Below are 24,414 nucleotides of genomic sequence, written 5' to 3'. Positions count from 1 at the left end.
TCTTTAACAATTTTGCTGACTACAAATTGGATAAAGATGGCAGACTGGCATTTTCTTGGCATTGGCTGGGGGCAAAGATTAGAGGCACAGCAGTGATGGGATATCAGGGTGCTGGAGACTTGCTGGTAAGCCCCTTTGGAGATGGCCTTCATAATTTTCCTGCAAGTCCTCACCTATGCATAGGCAAGCATAAAATTACATCCATAAAACACTTGTATCCTGATTTCTGAATGGAATGAGGCATGGGCAGTGTGCCACTTTTTGCCTGACTAGTCCTTGAAATTTTTGAAATCATCACTTACTTTCAGTAAAACCAACAGGTTTTGGGAAAATAACCAGTTGGGCAGAGAGTCTGCTCCAGAGAAGCAAGGACCACGGAGCAATCTCAGCCACCACTGGGGACAGGAGGCACAAGCACTCAACAGAAAGTCTCCAGGCAGAGCTCACACTGTATTCTGCAGAGGTTCCTCCATCCTTGGCCTTGGTCTTGTTTCTGTAAATCAGCAAAGGCTCCTGGAGCCCCTGGAGACAGAAACACGGGCCTGGGTGGGGGAAGGGGTTCAGGAGATCTCCCTCCTGCCTGGATCCCCTCGTGCTGGGAAGGAGATAAATGCACATGGCAGCTTCTATCCAGTTCAAAGAAACCAATCAGGAAACAGATTTCTTTGCTTCTGTTGAGAAAACTCACAATTTAAAAGTTTAGAACTTCCTACTCATATTTTAACTACAAAAAATCAGCCATGAGCTCAGGGTTTCCTTTTTTTTTTGACAAAGAATTTTTCTCCAAAATCTTTAACTAATGCATGCAAGCATAACTATTTTTGTTATTTTTGGTATTCTGACCTTGCAAAAACTCAAGACTAAAATCTCTGCTCAACCGTCTTTATTTCTTTTTGTGGCTCTCTGGTCTGTAAAATTGAAGGGTTGCTATAGGACCCAATACTGCTGGAATTTATCTGTTTAGAGAGAAATGTGCTTTAGTTTGTGCTTTGAAGAACAAAGCAGAACACACAAAAAATTACATGCAAAGAGATTATAAAGGAGAAAACAGGACACAACAATGTAAGTCAAATCTGGGACATGATCCAATACTGTAAATTTGTGGGTATGAGCACAAATGTCTCCTCTTTAACATCAGTGATTGTGTCTGAGAGGGGCTGGTGTGTTTGTCAGCCAGCCTCTTGCTATAGGGACAGTTTCCCATACAGCAGGGACTTTCCATCTAACCACACCATTAAATGTCTTCACCCCACAGCTGCTGACACTCACAGGGCTCCTTTCACAGAAAGGGGCACTGAGTTAGAGCATGGGGGTGAGCAACTGCAAGTTCACCATTCACCAGCCCTACAGGCACAAACCCTTCCATTTCTAATTAAATTAACTCGTTTGTACCTGTGGGAAAATCCCAGCCCAGCATCACAGAGTGCACTGCACAAGCCAATACACTAACATTCATAACAACTGATGTGTTAACTGGGATTTGAATAGAGTCATTTAAGCATTAATAATATTTCCATCTCTGGAGATCAAGCCTTTCCACTTCTGTGCATTTTGACATCTTTTAGCAACTGAGCATATTGCTAACAAAAACCTAAGTAAAGCAAACACACCAAGCAGTTGTTTGCATAAATACAAATGGAACCTGGGGATAAAATTAGTGCTACAGAACTGTGAGAGTCTTCAGCATAAGCAAAAGAATCTTAACATTTAGGGACAATATGGTAGATAATATATTCTTACCAATTGCACATGTGAAATGCAGTAATGGGAGAACAATGATGCTCCCAGTCCAGTATCCCACCACCTTCCACAGAAGCTCTAGCAGGAAAGCTAAAGAACCTGCCTAGATAAGAAGCACATCCCCAGGAGATCACATACCAAACCCCTAAGCAATTACTTGTGTTCAGAAATAAGAATTCCTGATTTTCATATATCTCAGAGCAAGTCAGGGAAACTAAAGGGATGGTAAGTGTGCTGACTTACTCCTGGCCTACAGATATGCATAATGTTGGGTTTGGTGTGGATTTTTGCTTGCCATAGCCTTTTTAATGGGAGTTTTTGTTTATTTATTTTGGGATTTTTTTAGAGAAGTTAGGCCATATCTATGATTTCCATGAAATTAACATTTAACATACAGCTATTGTTGAGAACAGATTAACAAGTCATTTGTGCTTTTCTTATTCTGCATGTTGACTTTCTTAGAGTGCCATATATCAGAATCAGAAGTGCACAAATGGGATTTTAGTGAAGGCTAGCTCAGAGAAGAAAGCTGTGCCTGTGGCACAGTTGTCTGTGATAAGTACAGCAGAGGGTGGTTTAAATGTTGGTTCTCTCAGCTCCCACAGGAGGAGATGCGTGGATGCACGTACAAGACAATTCACAGCAGCATACCTGTGAGCTGCAAAATAGCACTTCTAAGTGGGCTGGAAGAAAACAGATGCTTCTGCCTGCTGCAGTGAAAAAACACTCTCAATACTATAAAAATGTGTACAAAAGAAGCCAGAGACCAAATGGTACTTGAAAGATAAGCAGGATGTTTTGAGTCATGGCTTAAAGCAAATGAGTCTAAATTCCCTGTCTTCCAAAAGATCTTGTGGGTGGGGAGGAACTATCATGACCTAATTCCTCATTTCCAGATGGATTTATTTTTCCCTGATAGAAGCATGCCTAGTCACTATGAAGTATAGCATTTAAGGGAGACTGTGTTTCACAAAGATTTCTAGAAAAAAAATTATCTGTGTGACTCCAAAAAGCAAGCAGAGGAAATAATGCAGCTGCTGGTTCATGACAAATGAAAAAATCTTCTGCAGTTACTAGCAAAATATGACATTCAGGGTTATTTTTCAGACCTACTACAGTTCACAATATGATCTCACAAATGGCTGTGCCAGCATGAGTGGGAGCAAGGGGGAAAATGGGATCACTTCTTTTAAGCGATTTAATTAGAATTATAGGGGTAAATAACAGAAGGTCCCTGCCTTCTTCTTTTTAACATTTCCATATATTTTCTTTTTTTGGCTCTAGTCTTGCAAGCCATTGCTTTGGGCAGGACCAAAGGCTGATCCTGCCCTGCATCTGCTTGGATGGTGACCTGTAGCCAGAACCATAGGGAAAAGCATAAGAAATATGTCAAGCTTAAAAGGACCCTTTCTCTGTCGTCTTCCATTAACCAGTAGTTTAGAATCTTCATGCATCTTCAGAGCTCACTAAAACTGTGAAAGAATCGTATCAGAAGTATTGCTCCTATAGTTCACTGCTACTTGGGAGAGAGTTTTAAGGGAAGAATATATATAGATATGCAAATTCCTCTTTTTTAAGGGAAAAAATATAAATATGTATAAAATAAAGATCTGATCAGAGAAAGGCACCATCAAAGAGCTGCAGTAATTATTGCAGTTCAAATACACGCACAAGCTGTCATATGCACAAATACAGATGTATTTCGCCAGTCTGCAGGAAGTACTGAAAATAAAAGCTCACAAAAAACCTATACAGAGGGAATTATGGTCATGGCAGAGCAGCCCCAAAGCAGTGGAAGGGTCGTGCTCTAGAGGCACTCAAGCTTTGGCAATCTGGCTGCTGTCCCAGAGGGACTCATCACCCACACCACCTAGGTCAGACTGACAGCACAGATATCAGGGAAACTTCTCTCCCACGCACACAGCTATTAAACAAGGATCAGTATAGCTGCTTATCCAGAAAGATCCAAAAGATCTCTCGTGTAAAGTAAAACCTCATTGTTCCCAGCTTTTAATAACAGTTCTCTGAAAAGCATCTCTAATGATTGTGACCACACAGGCTTTATGGGAGAGCAAATCACAGAGGACAGACCATACATCTTTGCCTGGGAAAAGCCATGGAGCGTTTCTTCCTGGACCCTATGATCAACTGGAAAAGCAACTTTGGTTTGGGAGCAGCTGAAGAGAGAAGAGGAGAATATCACAAAGGTTTTCAAACCATAATTGCTATGAAAATGTTGTCTTAGAAGGATCTGCTTGCTGCTTCCTGCAATACAGCAGCTCTCAAAAGCAGAAAGACCTCCAGCACTACCAGGAACATGCAGAATCTCATAACTCTCTGACCTAATGGTAACTCTTCCCTTTCCTTCCACTGCCTCCCATGAACCAATGTCCTGGGGATTCTGTGAGTGTTCACCCTAAAGCCCTCCCCAGCAGAACGTGCTTATACAAATAGGAGCAGGCATATGCCAAGTCAACTGACACAGATATTTGGGGATATTAGTGGAAAAGGGAACAAAGGAGCCCTGCAGAACTTGCCTTCACCAACTGCCCTACGTTCTTTTATTTTTTTTTTCCTACTCAAGCGTAAATAGTGCTTTAATGGTTTCCTTGAGACAAACTATTCTGACAAATGTTTATGGAGTTAATAAGGAATTCCCTACTCTGTGAGTAGGTAGTTGTTTAGACAGTTTGATACTGGAAACATTACACAGCCTGTGCTGTAGCAGTTCATAGGAAAGTTTGATGCAACATCAGTTTCCTTTTCCACTCATGTCACATTGCAATTTATAGCAGTAGACCATGAATGTAGCAGCTCCAAGGAAAGCATTCTGCTGCAACAAAGGGCATGTCACTGCAAATAGTACCATTCTCCAAGTACCAGTTTGCAGGCTTTGGGATTTTTTTTTTCTCTTTAATTACACAACAGAAAGGATAAGAGACCTCAAACCCTCCTACTTACTTGCAGCTGAATGATTGGTAACACCTCTCAGACCTTAACCCAGATGAGGAGTCCACTGGATGAAGTGCTGTAAAAAAAACCTAAGTCCTTTACCTTCACAGAAGTCACCTTTTCCTGCTTACCTGGAAACATCAGCCACAGGTAGTTATTTTACACCCTAAATCCCAAGCTCTGCAGGAGAGACCTAATGTTTTTTCCCCTGCTGCAGATGCTCAAGATCTTCATCCAAGCTCTATTCAGGGCCTGATTCAATCAAGCAATACACTGGCCAGTACTGCTAGTAAATAGGAAAATTTTATTAACACAACCCCCACTCCCACCTGGACCCCCAGTAACATGAAACAATATTTCCCCATTGTTGCTCCATCACCATTCAAACAGGAGGCAAAACAAGACTTGCATTTTGAAGTACCATTTTATTTTCTATTAGGTTTGCATACAGAGCCTCAGCCTAGCTCAGACCAACTGTGCACTGCAGTAGCTGTAGGGGTGTAGGGACAGGGGTGCCTTGGCAAGGCCACCTGGGCTGGCTTTACAGGGCAAGGTTTCCCCAGAGGCATGGGGAGGGAAACAGGGGTGGCTTTGGTGAGAGGACACCAGAAATTCCCTGTGTCTGCCAGACCCAATGCCAGCTGGCTCCAAGACAGACTCACCCTGTCCAAAGCTGAGTCCATCAGCAACAGTGGCAGCAGATCTGGGATAACTTAATAAGATGGATGGAAAAAACCTGTGCAACTGCAGCTGAAGTGGAGAGTGAGAATTTGTGAGAGAAACAACTGTGCCAACACCAAGGTGGGCAGGAGGCACCCCAGGCACCAGAGCTGAGCTTCTCCTGCAGCCCATGGAGGCCCATGGTGAGCAAAGATCTACCTGCAGCCTGTGGAGGTTCTCATGCAGGAGAAGGGAATGCCCAAAGGAGGCTGTGAGCACTGGAAAGGCCATGCTGGAGCAGGTTTGCTGGCTAGTGACTCCATGGGGACCCATTCTCTTGGAGAAATTTGAGGAGAACTGTCTCCTGTGGGAGGGACCCCATAAAGGAGAGGGAAAGGGTTTGAGGAAACCTCACCATGAGGAGGAAGGAGTGGCAACAACTGATGAACCAACCCATTCTCTGTCCCCCTGCACCACTGTGGAATGGAGATAGAGAAAATCAGGAGTAAAGCTAAGCCCAAGAAAAACAGAGGATGGGAGGAAAGTATTAAGATCTGGGTTTATTTCCCATTATCCTACCCTGATGTGATTGGTAATAACTTAATTTTTATCCAAGTCAAGTCTATAATTGGTGATCAATCTCTCCCTGTCCTTATCTTGAGCCTTTTGTTTTATTTTCTCTCCCCTGTCCAGCTGAGGAGAGGAGTGATGGAGCAGCTTTGGTAGGCACCTGGTCTCCAGCCAGGCTCAGCCCACCACACCACTGTCTCTAAAAGCACCACTTTACATGCTTTTCAGAACACCAGAGCAGTGAAGTAGTATTTGCACAAAAAATTGCATTATAATAGCAAAAAAATGTGTAAACATTTTTAGCGTTGCTCAAATACAGCATCTACCTTGAATACTGGGCACATCCCTACCAGATGGGATGGGATGAGCATGCTGTGGGAGAGCTCTCTGAACAGGGCCTTACTGTGCTTGCAAGATATGCTAAGGCTGCTGTGAGGTCCCCAGTGCATTCTGCAAACCCCCTGCTCAGCCTTTGAGCCAAGGGCTGGCTCTGTTTTGACCAACACAGTCCAGATATCCATGCGCAAGTGGCACCCAAGGAAGGATTTGTCCCAACCACAGCTGAACTTTATCTTCCAGCTTCATAAAGTATATTCTTGCTGTTGGCTCTTCATGTTGTTCTCTGATAATTCCAAGTGGCCAAAACTTCCAAAACTTTTCAAAGTGACCTCTGGTTGTGGTAACCTGCCTTGATACTAGGGATCAGACTTTCCCTAGGAGACAACACAGGAAACTCCTCTTGAAGTTAAAATGGCAACAGGGACTTCACTGCTGTTGAAACCAGGCAGAATGAACCAGCCTTTCAGAGTGCTGAGAAATTACAATCCAGTTCTTAATTTGAAAGTTTAAATAGAAGTTTACCATAGAGCTCTGTATGCTGGATCCTCTGTTACAGCGTAGTCCATGAGTCAAACTCCAGCTGTTTGGGCTGTGGCTGCATCAGCACTAGATTTGGTCAGTCACAATGCTGAAAGCCCTCCGTGGCTCGCTGCTTCATGGCCCCTTCCCCAAGTACCTGTTCCAGTAAGATCTGCTTGCAAACCAGAGGTTAAATGTGGTCCAGACAAGGCCTGACAATCAATGCATACTGTACTGTGGTAGGTGCTTACATTGATTTCAGGCTTTTTTTGCCTGTAAATTAATTTCTATTTTAATTTAAACTTCCCTTCGAAGTTCCCTTGTAAACCAGAGCTTTGGATCTCATTTCTCTCAGCGGCACAGCAGGTAAAGAAGAGCGAGCGCACCCATTTGATGTTGTCTAGGGAAGTAAAAAATGAGCACAATGAGCACAGCCTCGCTGCTTTTCTGTCAATCCACCCTCCGTGCCTGCCTGCACAACAGCAGCAGAGAGTGCACTGTCTGCCTGCAGCACTCACCCCTCTGTGAGTGGAAGAAAAATGGCTTTTCTGTGGAAGAAAAATGGCTTTTGTGCTTTCTGTACTCTCAGATCCTGGCAGTCCATGGTCAGACACTCACACACACTGACACCTGCTCTGGCTCTCCCATCACAGCCAGGTTTCTGGCATAGCTTTAATAAACTATCAAACTACCAATTTTGAAAGCAAGATAAGGAGGAGGAAGAGAAGAGGTAAGCATGAACTTTTTCATGAAATTCACAAACCAAGAAAACAGGTCACAATTCTGTCCAACCAAGCTGGCAATCCTCCTCAAGATGCACAGAAACTACTCAAAGCATAAATACTCAATGAATGCCAAACCTGCACAGTCAGGCAAGTTTCTTCTCTCTGTAGGAGCTTAAGGAAGGTCTCCTTACATTGCTTACACTTTGTTTCCATGCACAAGATGTCTCTGAGAGGTATTTATTCCATTCACATGAAAAAACAATTTCATGTACTTGAAAGACAAAAAGGATGGCAGTACAGAAAGTTTTCTTCATTACAAAGTGTTTTTCCATCAGGCAATTATTTATAAGAACTTTTGTTAACACTGGAGTTGAGGCTCTGGAACAAAGTGGATATATTGTTTACTAGCTTTGCCAGTCGATCTCCTCTTACAAAACCTCTCCCTCCCCCCTCTCCTTTTCCAGCCAAGTCAGTCCCTTGCATAGCTCAGGAGTTTCCTTTGTCACCAAGATCTCCTTTGCCACAAATTGTCCCTTGAATAATGCCATCTTCAATGTAGTGGCCCGAGATATCCGTGCTCCTGCAGAGAACTGTCGAGGGGATCCGGGACGAGCGTCTGTCCTGGCTCCTGTCCTCAGAGGAGCAGCAAATCATCCTTTTCATGGTAGCCCACATCTCATCATCTTTGTATGAATAAATTATTGGATTCATGACAGAGTTCAACAGGGCCAGGAGAAGAAACCACCTTTTAACATGCTGAATCCCACAGTCAGTACAGTTCAGCCCATCAAGCAACAAGACGACCAGGCCAGGGGTCCAGCAGACAACAAAGGCACCTAGAAATATAGGAAACAATAAAAAGAAAACCAAATCTGACTTCAAACTTCTAGTGTTGGTTTTGGAATGTTTAATATCTTACAAGATTATTGATTTTGTCAAAATTCTACACAAAAATGAGAAAAGCAGGCGAGGACAAAATTCTAACGACAGTAGCAAGATTATGTCTGTTACAGCTTCTCTGAGCAGGAGGCCAGGCAGCTCTCAGAAGACTGCAGGGAGCAAGAATCTGAGCTGCTGACAGCATCAACTCAAACACACATGGGAAAAGGTCATCACAACAATGATTTATCCATGCTGATAAATAAACAAGAGCTCTGGAGCATTTAAAAGCAGAGAACTGACACTGGAACACATTTCCTCTGTTCATCTCTTTCATGTACTGGAGGAGAAGATATCAAGTGGTTCACTTCCACCACTGCCATAATATGATCTAAAGAGACAAGCCACCCCACAGCTGACTCTGCAGTGCCAATTAATAAGACAGGTATCGCATAATTTCCACATGTCCTGGCAGGGAAACCCACAGCTAGTGTAGGATGTGTCTCTCCCTACAGTACACCAGCACCGTGGGCTCCCCTGTCAGAGCTGAGCCCACCTCCTGCCTCTGCTCCCTTCCAGGCTCTGCATGCTCAGACACAGTAATTCAGCTGCAGGAAAAAAAATTAGCTACACAGGAAAAGAGAGGAGGAACAAACAGATGAATTGGTGAAGGTGAAGTGAAGGGAAATGAAGGGGTAGGAAAAAAAAACCAAAAGCAAAACAGAAAAAGTATGAGGAAGTAAGTGCTTAGTGGTGGGGGAAGAGAAAACTCTGAGAGGCAAAAAAAAAATTAAAGGGAGAATGAGGTAGATATTGGACTGAACACAGCACAAAGAAAGCATTAAAACCACAGCTTAGAAGGCAGTTAAATATTGCATTTGCACCTTCCCGTGTTCCTGCACACCCACACCATAAATGAGGGTGAGCAGGGGTAACATTGCTAGCAAATGCAGCCTCAGGCACCAGCTGGAGAGGGGCCCTGTCCTGCCCCATCTGCCCCTTGGTCTCCCCCTGCACTGCACCCTGTGATCCCTTGCCCAAGCCCAGGGAAGGAGTGGCCATATGCATGATAATACTAACTTAGCACAAGCCACAATTGCTGTCTGACATTCAGAAATAGAAAATTACAACTCTGCCCAGCAGTCACAGTTTGAACAATGTACCAAGGAAATTCCAACCACTTATCACAGCAGAGTTTCCCCATTTTGGAGCTTAGAAAACAAAAAAAAAACAAAAAAAATTCAACAAATAATAGCATCTACATGCCTAAAAGCTCTCTGGGGATGTGGATATCTGTTCAACAATTTTGGTAGAACAAGCAAGTCCACCTCATCCTTTCAAAGCTGGATATTCCCATCTCCAATCTGTGGAAGGCAGCAGAGGGAGGGAGCCTGGCAATGCCCAGGAGCAGCCAGGCACCCACCAGCAGTGCTGCACACACTGGCTGGGGTCAGCAGCACTGAGACTGCTCCCCATTGAGGACTGGGGTGGGCAATGCCCATGTGACAGGCAGGCCATAATGGCATGCTAAGGGGATTTGTGGATTTAGCAAGCGCTAGGGTTGCTGAAAAATGTATCAGACAAGGTATTGTGGATCTTGCTGCAACCTTTTGCTCCTGGACTGCAGACAAAATCCAGCTGATTTACTCTGTTCTAGGCAATGCTGAACAGAAAGGCAAGAGACCACTTTGTTCAGAAACTGAATTTTCTCCTCTGCTGTACCAAGATTTTTGTGATGCTAAGTGCTAATTTCATGGTGTTAGTTTTGAGATACTGGTTAACATCAGTAACATTCCTCCATTGCCCACTGGCATTGGGAGCTGCATGCTGCTACCACAACACTTGTTTTCCCTGGTCAGTCTCTGTACTACACACTGGTTTGGCTCCTGCATGCTGAGTAAGCAGTTGAGAGCAGCTCTCTCTTATCATCTACAATGGACAAAACACTGCACAGAATGGCTGTCCTGGGGTTCACCAGCAAATCCCATCAGCTTTAACAAGTTCTGTAACCCAACCAACCACCCAGACAATACTGTGCCTGGTTAAGAGTCTCAGTGAGTGTTCAGACACAGAAGTTTCACTAAAAAGGGTCACTGGCAAAGCTGCCAATCCACCAGCTCCATGCAGAAACTGAGATGGTAACAAACCTTCCTTAAGAACAGACACTGAAAGCATTTTGACCATTGTACCATAAAGAGTGCAAGGTGCAACCACGCTTGTATGGAAGCCAGCAGGAGAGGAAAGAGACCCCAAAAGGCACATTTAACAAAAGACACAGAAATCTCTCCTTTAAACAGAACCCAAAACTGCAGGCAAGAGTGGCCACAAACTCATAGGATGTATTCCTGTCTATCTATACAAGTAAACCCTAAAAGGTTTCAAAAGTAAGGGAAGATAAAAGACACCTTCAGGCATGTCTCCACACATTTCCCACAACCAAAAACAACGACAGGGCAATGCAGTGTCCAAGTTACTGGATAATGCTTTCTTGGGGTTGCTTTGACTCCATCAAAAACACATTTTGCTCTTAGCACCGCTTAGAGATGAAAGTGAGGCACGTCTCAGACTCACAGCCTTGCTCAGATTTTTTTATTTTTACCACCAAGCTTTCAGAGGGAGCCATGGTTAAGCATAAAAATACACCTTAGTCTCAGCCCTTCAGCAATTTTCTTGTTTGCAGAATATTTATCCCATAGGAGCTCCCCTCCCTGACAAAGTGACACACTCTAAAAATAATTTGACTTCTGGGACTCATTAAAATTCACAAAAGTGACATGAAATACAGCCTGACTGCCACATAGATTGGAACAACTCCAAGTCTCTTCACCAAAGAGAGAGTTCACCATGCCTCAAGGTTAGTTTGAGGATTTTCCATTATATTTAACCATGGAATTTCTTGTATATTACATCATCTCTGTTTAAAAATTAATTCCTGTGGATCCAGAAGCACTACTGATGCTTCAACAGCATCATTTCATAAACTCCTGCACATCAAGGCTGTCCCTGAGCATGCCAAAACTGAGATTAAAAAAAAAGCACAGTAGGTTCCAGATGACAATGCCACATGTGCGACCAAGTTAAAACAGCAAGTTACCAATTAAACTATAAATTCACTGAAACTGAAAATCATCCCCTCCAAAGCTGCTATTTAAGCAGGAATCTCACTGCCAGGTTCAGAGGAGCTACCACATACACAACCACCTGAAAATCCCACACCCACACACCTGCAGCCTCTCTTCTTCAGAGCTGCAGCCACAGGCTGCGCTGGGACTGTGCCACAAGGTCAGCCCAAGAGGATTGTAGCCCCTTTTTCCTGGTTCCACATCTTCCAGTTTCACCTAGATAACACCCTGTGTTTCAGCATGCCAAGGGGAAAGCCTCACTCCCATGCCATGATGGACTATTTCAGGGGTCATGGCAGGAATATGCAGGTGACAGAGACCTGGCTCCCAGCCTCTGAAAGGGACCCTCCAAGCCTAAGGGACCACAAGCTGTGGTCACCAGGAATCCATGAAATGACACTAAAATCTCAATTCCCCCGGGTCTCAGCTGTAGGGCCACAGGAGGGGAGCACCCAGGGAGGACAGGGATGTTTGGCTGGAGGGGCAGCCAGCACAGCCCAGCCTTCCCAAGGAGGGAGCAGGAGGAAGCTGGCAGGAGCAGCAGTACCCAGCACACACAGCCTGCTTCCACACAGCAGCACAGCAGAGGGATTTGGTGCTGAATCTCCCATGAAAGCAATAGAGCCATGCGGTAACAAGAATATTGGGGATTATTATGCATTATCCAGCACAGCATCTTGGATTGGGCTTTTAGTTAAAATGGTGTCAGGTGTGTACTCCAAAGCATTTTCAGATATTTCAGAAAAAAGCATTTAAAATAACTGCTTTGGGCAAAACCCACGAGCTGCATATAGCTCCAGGCTCTTGCATCAGTGGTTATGAGCAGAATTTTGGAAGAATAACTTTTGGTGATTCCTGGTAATTGGAAAGTCCAGAAAAAAGCCATTTGGCTTTTAATGCATTTTGCACACAGTGCTTGAATGACTTGGCCAGGAGATCACATTTCAAACTGTTCCAAAAAAATAAGTTCTCATTTTTGGAAATAAATGGTTATAAAATGCCACTCAGAGTCAAAATTTGGAGAACTGATATGAAGGAACATGCCAAGATATATTTCCTCTGACCATGAGCTTGCAGTAGACTGTACACCCAGCAACACCAGCACTAATTTAACTTCTTTGGAAGCAGGCTCTGTTTCAGTTTTGTTTCTGACTGACAAAGTACATATACAAAATTAGGATCTCTAAAGCAGCATGCAGGCTAAGTTAAATTTGCCTAGTCCAGCACACAATAGCATTAAATGTTCTGCCTGAATTGTAGTTCAATTTCATGGCTGAAAAGCCATATGTTGTGAGACAGAGGAAGATAATGCTGAACTTCTGATCAACCCATAGTCCTAAGGCCCCACTCCCTAGGAAAAGAAAAACCAAGTTCAAAATGAGATTTTAAGGGGTTTGTTTCCACATAGCAGCACAGAGAACACTGAAGGCTTGCCCAGGCTGAAGGACCTTGAGGGATGAGGGAATGGCAGCCACCAGCCCTGTCCCTCCAGCTCCCACACTGGCTGCAGGGTGCAGTCCTGCTTCAACAGAAATGCTCAGAAAACTGCTTTTTAAAAGTGCTCTGGTTTCTGTCTCTTTCCAGTGCAGCAGTTAACTACAGTCTAATCATCCCTATGCATTAGGGCAGGATCATATTTGGAGCAATTCAGAGTTTTCCTGCAGGGATTTTCTCCTTCCAGATGGATGGTTTAGGTTTCACTGCATGGGAGCTTAGGTGGGACAAAAGATGAAATCTTGCTCCTGCAAGTCAAGGGCAGAGGAACAGGAACAATCACCAAATTGACTCTCAAAAAAGAACAGTTGGGGGATGATTTAGAAGGAAAAGGCTTTGGCAGTGAACAAGCCAACTCCGGAAGACACAGAAGAATAAGTGAGAACCTTGTACATACTTTCTTTTACAAGGTCAGGCAATGTGAAGTTTAATGGATTTCAGCTTCTGAAGCTCTTTAAGAGACAAAGGTGTTAAGCAGCACAGCAATATTATTTCAGAAATAAACCAATAAAATCAGATACCAAACGGTTCAAAGAGCCTCCAAAAACTGCAAGGGAAATAAAATGTCCTCAACTTGAACTTCTTACCCTGGCAAGTCCTCCCTCCATGAAAAATTACACTTTTGTCCCAGAGCTCTCTAATACTACCGTGCTGCAGTATGACACACCAGGCACACATGACCATCACCTTTCCCAAAAGTTCCAGCTCTGCTGCACTGGCTCATCCAACCTCAGAACAGCTGTCCGAGCAGTAAAGCCATATTTGTGGGTTAAGAGTCCACCAGCACCTGAGCCCATCTTCACAAACGTCTCAGCGTATCCCCAGCTCCACCTGGAGCCCTGCTGACATGATATTTGGTTTCCAGGACACATCTTGTTCAGATTCAAGTCATTCTGGAGAAAATTTACTGCCACAGCTGGTATTTGTTCCAAGGATCAGTCACCTGATCCTTTCATCTCTAATTTAATGTGCACTACATCACAATTCCCTGATGAAGTGATCTGAGCTGCTCAAGTATCAACAGTGCCTTTAGGCTAGAACCCAGGGCAAATCTCATGCTATGATTTAGAGATCTAATGCTAGACTGTACCATCATTATCTAAAAGTACGTTGCACCATGCAATATCCACAGAATGAACGTGCATCCTTCCCTTGAAAAGCAAACCTCTGTTAAAGTCACAGACCCACCAGACATTCTCTCCCTTCCCCAGGGAAGGTGCATTTCCAGGGGGAAGAAGTTTCTACGCCCAGGAAACAGCCAAGAGGAAGATGTGCAAAGAAAACTATCAACATCCAACATTAGCGCTCATGGCCTTCTGCAAATACTAAAAAATATTACTTTGAAAATGTTCTACATCATATGCCTTTCTCTATAGTGATTTTGTATCTTCCCACTTTAAAAAAAGCAAAAAAAAAAAATCAGCCAAAAACCTTTACCTTCAAATTTGTGTTTTGAGTCCTCTGTCTCAAGTTTCTGCACAGTGCAACAGCTCTTCAAGTGTCTAAAGTAAACAGAAGCCTAAATGCCTCCAGCACTTAAAAGTTCAGTGATGTTTCTTTGTGTTAGGAGGGCTGAGCAATTTTTGTGGAGTTTTTTGTTGGTTTGTTTCAAATAAAAACTAAACCAAACCAACACAAAGCAATTCACTGGCACTGCCAGCCTTGCCCAGCATGGTTTGTGGTCTCTTACCTAAGACAGTCATGACAGTCTTCATCAGCTTCACTGGGGTTCTCCTCCGGCTGATGGACCCGCTGGTATGTGAGGACAAGACGTTGGTTTTCCTCTGGACATACATGTAGATTCTTATGTAAACCACCACCATAATGAAGAAGACAACCAGGTTTAAGACACTCCAGAACACCAGGTAGCTTCTGCTGTAAATGGGTGCCAGGGACGAGCAGACAGTAATGTCACAGAGGCAGTTCCAGCCCAGGGTCGGAACGGCGCCCATGAAAATGGCAATGGCCCAGATGGATATGATGAGGAAGGTGACTCTCTTCTTGGTGAGGTTGCTGTGGATCTTCATGCGCATGATGGACATGTGGCGCTCCACGGCGATGACCAGCAGGTTCACCAGGGACGCCGTCAGGCTGGTGTCCAGCAGACCCTGGCGCAGGAACCAGCGGTTCACCGTCAGCGTCTTCGACACCGGGCCTGTGTTGAACATCAAGAACACGTAGGCGATTCCAGCAAAAAAGTCTGCAGCTGCTAGGTTGGCCAGAAGATAGTAAAAGGGAAAGTGAAATCTCTTGTTCTTCACCACAGCTGCTATGACCAAGGAATTTGAGATAAAAATGAAGAGGCAGAAGAAGGTGCCAAAGCACAGAACGCCGATGAGCTGTGGCCCTTTCCACTCATCCGCCGTGTCCGCCTTTGTCCTGTTGTAGAAAAAGTCCATGCGCTTGTCATAGTAGCATTCGTTCATCCTGGATTAAAGGCCCTGCATCCTAGGGAGGGTGGGAGGGGAAAAGGGGGAAGATTGTTAATCAGCTAATAGTCCTTGCTTCAACCACCATACCTTCCTTTTTGGGGACAAGGGGTTGTGACAGGGACATGAGAGGGTCCTTGACACGGGATGCCAGAAGTAAAAATTCAAGCTGTACAGGGTGGATACAGAAGATACTCTGGAGGACCACAGTGCATGATGCTTGGATGACTAAGGAACTTTAAAAGATTTTCCTACTTAAAAAATTCCAGCACAGTTCTTTTGCACAAGCAATCATACTGTACAAGCAACAAAGTAGAAGTTAAAAAAATTACTTTCTGGAGGTCATGGAGAAAATCTGAGCAACAGCCAAGCCATTTTTGCTGTGAAATCCCATGTTTGAGCCACAGCCCCATCATTATTTCCATTTCTCAGTGTAGCCAGTTGGGATAGGGAAGCATAAATCATAACCCTTCTACTCTACTGACTAATTAATAAAAGACCCATTGCAGAAAAATATGAATTCAATTATATATTAATAAATGTAAAAAGGTATGTACATAAGATACTACAGGCATATATATATTCTGAGTGCATATCTGTTATTTACTACTAGAGAACTTCAGTATATGTGCTGAAAAGAGAAAAATATTTTCTAGATCTTTGACTAGTCTAAAGCCAGGAATTATTTTACTGGGCTCTCAAGCACCACACAGCCCAGTTATCTTTAAAACCAAAATCCAGTTCCCTACACAACCACAGGTTAAAGCAAGCCCCAGGAGCAGCAGTAGTGCTGGGGTTTACTTCTCATAGCCACTCAGCACTATTTTGGACACAGGGCTATTAAATCTGATGATGGAGAGGGAGTCCAAGTTCCAGCTTACATCACACTTGTGCTGCTCTGGTGAGGTCAATGTCAGCTGCTTTGGCAACGTCCCTGCCTTTTTTATGAACCAAACTGAACCTGCACTAATTCACACAGGACATCTGACAGCAATCACTCATGGCTGCTGGAGCCCATGCAGGGTCTCATAGCTCAGAAGGGAGAGTTTGTGTCTGACCATCACCATCCCTCACATTCACTGTCAGTTTCTGAAGAAAGGTTTTAACAGTTCATTAAGAGATATTGTATAGTTTTAGCAAAACCCAGGAACACAGCCATGGCACAAAATGCTAGCTATTATACAGAGTGGCACCAACAAAAAACCTAGATGAGGTGGTTACAGGCAGAAAGATTTTAAAAGCATAGGCCTGCTACCTCTGCAGCTAAAATTGTTAACAGATAAACATCAGGTTCACTTAGCCTATTATTACCCTGTGGTTATTTTACAGTTAAATCTCATCTCCCCAGGGACTGGGTAGAAAATTAAACAATCCCCAGCAGGCTTGTTAATGCACCACTGTTATATTAAAGGCTCCTTCCAAGCTTTGAACGAAAATGGTCCATCATTTGTCATTTACATTATGCTACCTGTGTTATTTCATGCAATATTTACAGTAATATTAAATCAAATGACACTATTCCATAATGAATATTTTCAGGAAATTTATCTTTTTTTAATATTCCATTTTTCTGAACTAGCTCCTTAGCCTTTTTCCTTGATTTTTCTTAATTCTCACCTAGTAGTCAACATGAAAGCAGGCCACTTGACATTGTTGTCCATTTTATTACCCTCAAGAACCTGGCCAGCCACTTTTTTTAACAAAGACTATTACTTATAGCATCAAATTTAAACACATAGTCAGAACTAAGAACTGCTACTTAAGGACAAGAAGTGGAAGGAAACAAGTAAATCATCCCTTGTGCTGAAATATTACAGAGCATCCATCTAAAAATAAAAAAGCCTCAGCAATGCAGATCCACTGCAATGAGTCAACAGGAACTCAACGCCCACTGCTCCCTGTTCAGGGAACAAGGGGGAGTTGGGCAGTCAGCACATTCCCCATTCTCACCTAGGAGCTACTCAAAAATCAAATCCACTCTGTAAGGGACCACAAGTCCCTGAGGAGCTGCAGACAACAGCTACTGGAGTAGCCCAGTGCTGGGGACCCTGCCAGCAGAGAAGCCTCTGCTCTAACACATCAAGGCACCAAAGGACTTACTAAGCTTGACATTAAGCTTTTACAGAGCAGCCCAAATGCCTGCAAATAGAAGCAGCATTTTGGGCAAGAATGGCAGGGAAAAGAAAAAAAAAATCCCAAAAAGCCAAAACTGTGAAAATTATAGGGAAGGTTTTCTGAACATGTTGTATCTTACTGTGTAATCATCTCAACAGATGAATCCCTTGCTTGCAGTGACAGGAGAATAAAGAAATCTACAGATGCTTTCTGCATCTCATCTGTTTAAAAGCTTAAAGAAATCCAAAATATCAGCTATGAATTTATTCTAAATACTTCAGCTTAATGAGGTCCCATCCTTATGAAGTAGTAACCAAAGAAAAAGACACATTCACACATCCATAATTCTCCACTGAAATAATTACACTACAAACACTTACTGTCACACAGCAGAGCTCAAACGACAAATTATTTTGAAAGAGATGTCTTGAGGTATTGAGGTGAGATGAGAAGAAGCAGAAAAGCATCCAGCTGAGGTCTCAGAGTCACAGGGCAGACTCTGGAGATTTCCAAATGGAAGCTGCACCAAAGCAGAAGCTGAACTGGAGCAAGTTCACATCCCAGTCCTTCGAAGTGGAGATGCAGCACGTGGATGTTTGCACCAGCCTGGGTGCAAAAAGCACTTACACACCAAGGCCTTGCAGACAGTGCAAGGTTTTCTTCACACCTTCATCTGAAGCCCTCCCAGCAGAATGAGCCTGGTACAGCTGGGACAGAGCTATGCAGCTGGATCCTCAGTGGTCCTGCCCCAGTCCACAGCAGGCACAGGGATGGGATATTCCATAGTTCCTGGCATGTGACACGTCCTGGCAGGGCTTTCTTCTCCAGGTCTTCTCTTCTGCAGTCAGATCAGAGATGTTTACCTTAATCAGGACAGGTTTAAACTTAAGAAGAAAAAAATAACCCTTAAATATAACCCTTTATTTAAAATAATCCTAAAATATTACATATTTCATATCTGCTTATTAAGTACACAAGAATTTGAGTATTCAGGCAAAATACTGTTCAGTTAGTAAAAAAACAGCTAAACTTGTTAGGCCAGACTTAAAAAGGCAGGAGAGTCATCCAGAGTTTGCAGCAGAGAGCTCTCCTGTTGTGCTACTCACTTAAAGAAGAATTGCCTTATTTTGATTTGAAATTGGCTCTCCCAAGTTTGAGAGTTCTTGGGTTTTTATGAGAAAGGACAGCAGATAATCTCTATTCACCTGTTCTACACCACTTGGTGTTTCCTATCCCCTCTGCAGATCTCCAGCAGTTATCACATACTGCATATTCTGCAGGGCAGTTGAGCTAACAGCTTGCTCTTTTACTCGCAGGCAAATACATCAAAACTTGTCAAGTGCCAAAAGCATACCCTTGTCTAAAAGGTTCTTTCTCTCATTTCAACTTATTTAATTACCTCATTTCAACCAATAGTAGCCACAAAGACCACAAACTGATGGACTATGTACTGCATTTTCCAATACCGCTCTTGAGTAAACATTCAAGCTTTTTCTCTTTTTTGAGTGGGAAAAATCCTCTGTTCCAAAAATCTCAAAGGATTTGGCATTTTAGCTAAACTGTTTTCAAACTTAAAAGCACACTTCAAGAATTCTTCCCAATATATAACATCTTAAGCATTATTTGTCTTAATGACAGATGTATATATTTTAATTGCTTATAAATTCCTCTATGACAGTATAACTCTTACCAAGTCAGGATATGTTCTTCACTGTTCTTTAAATAAAAGTCAAGAATTTGCATGATTGTGTATGAATATATTACACTAGCTACCTGAATAAAGAGTTAGTGAAATAAAACAACACCTAAATTATGTTTTTGACAAAAGGTTTGGCTAGTTGCAAGCTAGCATGCTTTAATGGTTGTTATTCAATTGGAATCTTGTTTGCTTCAATAAATTCACTGAAAACCTGTATATTTATAATGAGATTTAATATCAGCTGTTTAAGTCAAGGATTTTGCTGATTGAAACTGTGATTAAAATTAGCTTTAAGTAATTTTGATTAAAAATTAAATCTCGCCTGTAAATCAGCTCTAAGTTGAGCTCCTCATTATTAATGCAAACATTTCTGAAGGAAAAAAACAAATAATATTTTAATGATAAAGTCATTATAAAATTTAGCCTGCAAGCCATAATGTAATTCAAGGCACACTCCCATGGTTTTCTTCCCTGTCCATTAAAAACCAAGATGTTTCAATACATTGGCTACAACTTAATTGAAGGGCTGGCTTCAGTTTGGGGGATTTTGATGGCTTCTGCCCTGTTTCTGCATAAATGCAAGAGGGAGGGAGCAGACAGAAAGTCACAGTGAGAGGGTTCAAGCCGGCTTTGGCGATGGACTGAAAGGTCCTGAGAGCAAAACTGAGCCTACAAAGAGGACAAAAGTGGTTTAGCCCTTTAGCAGGGCAGAAAGCCATCCCAGAGGAGAGGGAGCGTGTGCACCCAGGCAGAACTGCAGCCTGGCTCACTGAGCTGGCACAGCAATTTCTGTACAGAATTTCAGGGTAGCTCAACAGCCAAAGGAGCCACAGGGGAGCAGGAGAGATCCCAGAGGGAGCACAGCCCTGTGAGGGCAGCTCTGTGAGATGGCAGAGCAGAGAGCTGTGCCCACGCTCAGCCTGCCAAGCAGGCAGCCTGCCAGCCCTGCCCGAGCACTGGGCCTCCTGGCTCCCCTTCTCCATCAGCACACACCAGGCATTAAATACACATCTCTGAGAGACTTTGAAACTTATCACAAAAGTTGCTCTGAGTTTATCACAATGACTGATCACAGGCACGGGTGGCACACTGTGAAATACTCTCTGCACAGACTGTCACTGCAGAGAAACATCAGCAGCAATTGCCTACTTGCACACATTCCTTCAGCTGTTTAAATCTACCCTTCAAGCAGCAGATGGCTCTTGCAGAGCCCCACAAAAGGAGTGTCTGGAGGTTTGCAGCCAGGGCTCCCCAGAGCACACGTTTGCCTGCCCTCACCCTGTGCCACAGGCAGACACAGACACCCTCTGTCCTGCCCTCTTCTTTTGGATGAACCACCCCTGATGCTTTTGTTTTTCTCACTACTGAAAAGCCCTCGCTCACCTCGTTCCCCAGAGGAAGGCACAGGCAGGAGGAAGGCAGGTGCTGGGCAGCCACAGCAGCAGCACCAGCTCACAATGGGAATTGGTTCCTTGTTCCCCTCCACACCCTGCTACATGTATGGCCAGGGAGGAAAACACAACCCAATGATTGCACAGTAACCCAAGAAACCCATCCAGGTTACCTCAGCTTAGAAAGAAATACCAGTGCAGAAAAGGGTGTGGAACATAGCAGCAGCCAAAAATGTTAATATGTAACTGTAAGGAAGAGTTTTGTGAGGTAAGTGCTCTGGCTCACTTTTAATTGCCTTTAATAGTTTATTGATATTATAACCAAAATCAATTTAGAGAAACAAACTGAAAGGAAGCACATAAAGAACACAAAATTATTCATACAAATATATCTAAACTAAAGATTTTTTTTTTCATCTGGTACTACTAGAGGACGTTATTGAAGCCAACATTCATTTAACAGATCCTACAGAGACAAATTATCTCAGAAATGCAACTGTTTTACATTTTGTTTATTACAGAAATTGTACAGGCACTGCCTGTACTTGAAACAGCATGGTACACAGTACACTTCAAGGACCTGAGAAGGTCATTTTTCAAACACATTTTTAAAATGCAGCTTTACAAATTAAAAAAAAAAAAAGTTATTACTAAAAAACCATGAGGTCAAATGAATAAGTTTTTCAACCAGAGAACTTACTTATAAGTAAGGGAATCTACTTGTGGTTTTGTTTGGCTCTATTTTTTTCTTTAACTGTAGTATCTCCAAGTTCAGATAACTTGCTGAACTCAAACCAATCACTCCCAAGCATTATCCCACTACCTTGGTCTTCAATATCTTTTAGACTAAGGAGAGCAAAGTGCCACATCCATTTTCTCTCCAAGCCTGTTTCGCTTACATAATGGTAACTTATGGAAAGTACAGCAGCACTCATATTTCCACCACGGTTCTGGATATTTCCAGTAATAGTCCATTTCTGTGGTGTCATCTTTTGGACTGGGAAGGGAGTGGGGCAAAAGGAATGGAGATTACTCTTTGGCAACTCTTAAGTATCTGTGGTGGAAACACTAAGGTTTTTATTTACCATACATCCTGCATAAAAGATACCATATAGCATACCAATGCAATATGGTACAAATAGAGAGCCTCGAGAAAAGTATTAAACCTACCAAACTCTCAAGACTAAATATTTAGAGTTGCAGAGAGAGGAAGTAGCACCACCAGCCACGAACCACAGTGCTCTGTACACACAGTCTGATAAGAGGCTTTAAAATCACTGTCACACAAGAGTCATCCTGTGCATGTCAGTGACAGTGCTGTTCCTCTGCAGACTGCTGCAGGCTGACACTGACAGTTCAACTGTGACACAGAGATACAGGGGCACCTCCACCTAGGTATTACAAAGCTCAGGCTCCAGCTCCTGAAATCTCTCTAGCACAAAGCTGCTCTAATGCACTAAATTGTCTGAAAGCTCTGATACACTGCAGGAATTTGTAAGGGACAGATAGCAAGTAACTCACTAGTTACCACAAGTTTAGACTTCAGACTTTGGTAATTTAAGACTTTCTGAAATTATGGTTTACTAGATCTATATATGGAGTTCAAACTAAAAACTTTGCTGCAAAGCCTTCATTTAGTCTCCTTTAAGTGTGGTTCTGGAAGGAGCTGGCAGGTCATCCTATAATGCGGAAACAGACACAGCATTTAAAGTATTTAAAAGTCATTCAAACAGCCTATACATTGTGAAACATGCCTAGAAGAAAATACCTGTTCTGCTTCTAAAGTAAGTTTCCTATTTCTGCAGAACTTACAGGTCCTCTCACTGATCACTACCAGCTCCATTTTACCATTCAACAAATCAGCTTTCTTTACAAAGCCTACAGAATCCAATAGATACTATTTCAGCACAGTCCCAAACAAGTCAATTTAACTGTTTATTTTCAGGACATACTGATGAGGACCTAAATCACACCACTGCTGATTAAAACAAGTCACTTGACTGCATCTGATCTGTGAAGAGATTCAGAGCCTGGGTTCACAAGCAAATGTGTCAGTGGAGCTGTTATAAATGGCACACTCCAAGACCTTTTTGCTCAAGACATAGAAGTTGGCCTAATGGCATAATAGTAGAATTCAGGTATGTCAGTCTTTAACACCCAAGATAAATACATTCTCTAGAGCATCAAATCATATACTGCAGAGATTTTATTGCATTATCTGATAGCATAAAGCCTATGCTGTAAGACATTCCTAAAAGGTCAGTGTAGCACTGGAGGATAAGGACACAGCCAGTCTAACTTGTCTGAAACTTTTACCTAGCATTCTGGAAAAAAAGCTAAATACATCTCTCAGCTTTGCATGGTGGTAAGAACTGCTGCTTCTTTACTGATTATGCAGACTTGGTTTGTGGGGCTGTTTGATTTGTTTCCTTTTAGTTTAATTTTCAGTACAGAGATAAGCTTAGTGAAATCAGATTTTTCACTGTATAACTGGATTTGAGCTATGCTTTCTACTGCACTTTTTGAAGACCTTAAGAGTATGCAAGAAACCACACACAGAGAATAGCTTAAAGAACAAAGCTACAGCAATGCAGCTTACCAGTCTGCAACAAGAAATGTCTTTTTCTAAACTCATATCACAGATAGGAGAGCAGACCCAAGTACATGATCTCTGGAAACACAAGGGTACAAAACTGCTTCCTCTCCCTCTCCCGCGGCCCCGACTTTGTTTCCTTAAGGGAAAGAACGTATCATGCAAAATAACGCAGTGTATTTTTTCGGTGTATTGCATGGAATAAGATAACACCGTATTAAAAAACCTCTTAACACGAGACCTTTGCCGGCGCCCGCAGTCCGTCCGAGCTGCCCGCGCCCCAGCAGGGCAGGACCCTGCGCCCAGGGCCGTGCGAGCGGCGTCTCCAATGCTTGGAAACTCACGTGTGTGCTCCTGAATGCGTGTCCGTGTCCGCACACACCGCGGCGTCTGTCCGGGACAGAGAGAGAGCCCCGGCTGTGCCCGCCGGGCTCGGGCTGCGCTCCGGGCACTGGGCTCTGCCTGGCTCCGGACACTGGGCACTGCCCCGCTGGGCTCGGGCTGCGTTCCGGGCTCTGCCCGGCTCCGGACACTGGGCTCTGCCCCGCCGGGCTCGGGCTGGCTCCGGGCTCTGCCCCGCTGGGCTCGGGCTGCGTTTCGGGCACTGCCCCGCCGGGCTCGGGCTGGCTCCGGACACTGGGCACTGCCCCGCCCGGCTCGGGCTGCGCTCCGGGCTCTGGGCACTGCCCCGCCGGGCTCGGGCTGGCTCCGGGCTCTGCCCCGCCGGGCTCGGGCTGCGTTTCGGGCACTGCCCGCTCCGCTCCCCGGCACGGCCCGGGGCTCCGCTACCACCGCGGAGAGTTTTACAGAAGTGAAGAAGTTTTACCAGCCCGACTCGTAGAGCAAAGGCGCATTGCTCGCGGAGCTCGTCCCGCTCGCAGTAACAGCGCTCCTTCCCGCCGCTGCCCCCTCACCGAGCCACCGCCCCGGCCCCGCGGTCCGGTCGGTGGCAGGGGCTGAGCCTGCCCGCCCCGGCCCCACTCATTCACTCACTCACTGGCAGCCCCGGCCCCACTCACCGGTAACCCCGGCCCCACTCGCCCAGCGGCAGCCCCGGTCCTAGCGGAGCAGCGCCAGCGCCGCCGCCAGCGCGGGCCCGCCCGCCCCGCTCCGCTCCGCTCCCCTCCCCGGCCCGCCCCGCCGCCTTAACCCGTCCGGCCCCGCCCGCACCTGCCCCCAGCCCGAGA

The 24,414-nt window shown here is 44.2% G+C and overlaps 1 protein-coding gene across 1 annotated transcript; it reads right to left on the bottom strand.

Annotated features, from left to right (window-relative positions):
• Positions 1 to 7,559: 7,559 nt before the first annotated feature.
• On the bottom strand, positions 7,560 to 18,146 carry LPAR3 (lysophosphatidic acid receptor 3). The gene is made up of 3 exons (XM_059478515.1): positions 17,925 to 18,146; positions 14,691 to 15,448; positions 7,560 to 8,341 (listed from the first exon to the last, which is right to left on the bottom strand). Exons 2-3 carry the CDS (start codon positions 15,424 to 15,426, stop codon positions 7,992 to 7,994), a joined length of 1,086 nt encoding a protein of 361 aa, XP_059334498.1. The 5' UTR covers positions 15,427 to 15,448; positions 17,925 to 18,146; the 3' UTR covers positions 7,560 to 7,991.
• Between the last annotated feature and the right edge of the window lie 6,268 nt (positions 18,147 to 24,414).

Source organism: Ammospiza nelsoni, chromosome 9, assembly GCF_027579445.1.
Source record: "Ammospiza nelsoni isolate bAmmNel1 chromosome 9, bAmmNel1.pri, whole genome shotgun sequence".
NCBI lineage: Eukaryota > Metazoa > Chordata > Aves > Passeriformes > Passerellidae > Ammospiza > Ammospiza nelsoni.
Note: the sequence above shows the minus strand (reverse complement) of the source record. Positions and strands in the feature narration are given on the sequence as shown.